Source organism: Sinocyclocheilus anshuiensis, unplaced genomic scaffold (genome assembly GCF_001515605.1).
Source record: "Sinocyclocheilus anshuiensis isolate Anshui unplaced genomic scaffold, SAMN03320099.WGS_v1.1 scaffold1524, whole genome shotgun sequence".
Classification (NCBI taxonomy): Eukaryota; Metazoa; Chordata; class Actinopteri; order Cypriniformes; family Cyprinidae; genus Sinocyclocheilus; species Sinocyclocheilus anshuiensis.
The window spans coordinates 777,307-780,318 of NW_015559670.1; the positions used below are offsets into that span (position 1 = coordinate 777,307).

The following is a 3,012-nucleotide window of genomic DNA, read 5'->3' on the forward strand; positions in this document are numbered from 1 at the left end:
CCACTGCGAGTGTGTGTGAGTGTGTGTGTGTTTGTGAGTGTGTGTTTGTGTGTGTTTGTGTTTGTGTGTGTTTGTGTTTGTGTTTGTGTGTGTGTGTGTGTGTGTTTGCATGTGCTGTCCACTGTTAAGTGCCAAAGTGCAATAAGAGAAACTGATGTTATGGGAGGCGACAGGGAGCAGCTATTCTGCTGTCAGTCAGGCAGACGGCTGTAAATGGACAGCCTCACACACATTCTGCATTCTGTTCCAGATCACTCTGGATGCGATTTATTATCCCGACACAATGAGGAAATGAAAACTCAATTCAGAGAAGTGTCACATATTCAAACATGTCAGCTGTGGCCAAAGAAAACAGGTTTGCCAATCTTTATTTTTTAATTCTGAAAATATACTGATTCTGTATTTAGGGTTCTGTTTCAATTGTTATTGTTATTACAAATAATTTTTCTTTTTGGGGTCCGTTTTGTTTCACGGATCTCTTATTTCTCTTGAATACTGTTAAAAGGGTGAAAAGGTAAATGTTATTAATTTTGTAATTCTAAAGTTAAGTTGGTTTTACTTTTGGTGTGTGTGTTTGGGTGAATGTCATATTTTACAACTGACTATCCGATTTGTTTTGATTAATATAGTGAAGAAATGTATGCAATTAAAAATAACACCTAATTAAAATATAAACACTGGGATCTGAAAATATTCAATCATTTGAAAAAATCATTCTAAAAAACAAAACTTGTAACCTGTTGCTTTTCACATCTGGGTTGCGCATGAATGGTTGAAAAAAGGTGAAATATTGACTTGATGGTAAATGGCCTAATTTTTGAGTCAGGGAAGCTTTGTGTCATTGTCAGTTCATACTCGTGTTTCCCTGTTTTAAGCAAGTTCTTGAGCTTTAACTTCTACATCTGAAATGTGAAAAAAGTTGTATGTTTCTAATTAATTAGCAGCCTTTTTATAGTAAATTGTCTTCTTAAATTCTCTTTCTTAGACACGGTAATTTCAGTATGTAAGTTTGCATTAATACCTTTGATGTCATATGGCGCTCTTTTATGTAAATATGAAACGGCTTTTGCAATATGAAACTTCTGTCAGTGTTGCTTTTTTATTTTTTGGTTTTTGGTTAAATCATGAAATATTTTCAGTCGAATTAGAAAACTACCACACTATAATAATTGAAATTCATTCAATCCATTGTAATATTTCTAATTTTCAGATATGCTTGTTGGTAATGTTTGAATTCAGCAAATGGATTGTATTATGGAGTGGCCAATACTGTTTTTGACAATTTTGTGTGTTTTTTTTCCCATTTAATTTCTTGAAGTTCATTGTTGTTTGTCTACTCTTTATTTTAATACAGTGCTCTGGTTGGGAGCTGTGGTGTCAGACTGTAATGCACTGGGTTTGTTTCATTTCCTCTTTATGTGAGGTAAAAACAGGAGCATGCTATTTTGCACAAAGGCCCATATTCGACCGCCGAACCTTCCCGTTTCCAGTGGCGTGATGTCTTTAGCAAGAACAGCCGTGAACATTGCAGCATCAATATGAGACATGCAGCACATTTTTGTTTATCCTCTTTCGCTCTTGAGCGAATCTACAGCGCAACAGAGCGAGTTTAATCATTAGAGCGTGTGCGTGTGTAAAGATGCGCAATGCGTAAAAGTGACTCCCACTTCCGAGTGCAGGTGAACAGTGACTGGAAACACATCTACCATGCGGATTCTCTTTGTTAGTCTGTTTAGCATTAGTGTTCATTAATTATTTAACACAACAAGTGGTAGTCTCAGGTAGATCAGCCATTAAAGCTGTGAATGAGGTGTGTGTGTGTGTGTGTGTGTGTAGAGAGAGAGAGAGAGAGACAGCGCAGACGAATCACCCGCCCAGCTGGATCCAGCGGGAACCTTCATTGAGAGAGGTAGGGTAATTTATGAAGGGAGTCGGTGTGAAAAATCTCAGCATGAACCACAGGAGTAACTTGACTGACCTTTTAACAAAATAGAGATTTATCCATTATTAACCATCCAGAACACACTAGCCAACCGCATAGCACCACCCTGACAACCACCTAGAACACCCTAGATATAAAATCACCCTGACAACAATCCAGAACACCTGAGCAACTGCATAGTAACACCCTGAAAACCATGTATAACAACCTAGTTATCACGTAGCAACACCCTGACAACCTTCCAGAGCACCCCAGCAATTGCATAGCAACACCCTGACAACCATCCCAAACACCCTAGATATAACATCACCCTGACAACAATCCAGAACACCTGAGCAGCCACATAGCAACGCTAACAACCTAGCATCACAGTTACTCCGACAACCACCCTGAACACGATTTCAACTGCATAGCAACAACCTGACAACCATCTAGAAAAGCCTAGCAATGCCCTGACAACCATCCCAAACACCCTAGATATAACATCACCCTGACAACAATCCAGAACACCTGAGCAACCGCATAGCAACGCCCTGACAACCATCCTGAACCACCAAGCAATCACGTAGCAATGCCCTGACAACCTTCCAGATCACACCAGCAACTGCATAGCAACGCCCTGACAAACCTCCAGAACAACCTAGCAATCACATAGCAACTCCATGTCAACCACCCTGACCACCCTAGCAACTGCATAGCAACACCACGACAACCATCTAGCCATCAATAACACCCTCACAACTGCATAGCAACCACATAGGAGCACCCTAAATACTTTTCCCATAACCAAGAAAGAAAATGTAAAGAATATAATAAATGTAGTTGAATATGATGCGCTCCGTAGTCTTACGCTGTCTCTGAATGTTTGCATTATGGGATACAAATATAATTGTAGTCTAGGAGGTGTACGTTTGTACTGAAGATCTGCACTGGATCAATTTTTCACCAGCGTGCCCACGCAGACTTCACTATCAGCTCCGTCTACTGCTGCATCCACCCACCACTTCCTGCGGGGGCAGTCTCGCCGCACACGTGTGTGTGTGTGTGTGTGTGTGTGTGTGTGTGTGTGT

General features: G+C 40.3%; 1 protein-coding gene across 5 annotated transcripts in view; it reads left to right on the top strand.

Moving 5' to 3' along the window:
* LOC107681619 (zinc finger protein 40-like) overlaps nt 1-3,012 on the top strand; it is a 57,962-nt gene that overhangs the window by 36,397 nt on the left and 18,553 nt on the right. The window contains exon 1 of one of the 5 annotated variants that reach the window (XM_016477930.1): nt 195-355. The exons of 3 other annotated variants lie outside the window; for them this stretch is intronic. In XM_016477930.1, coding sequence (XP_016333416.1) covers nt 214-355 — 142 coding nt within the window. In that variant the 5' untranslated portion in view covers nt 195-213. Of the gene's footprint in view, nt 1-194; nt 356-3,012 lie in introns of those variants that run through there. One more of the 5 variants, XM_016477926.1, reaches the window with a different exon arrangement.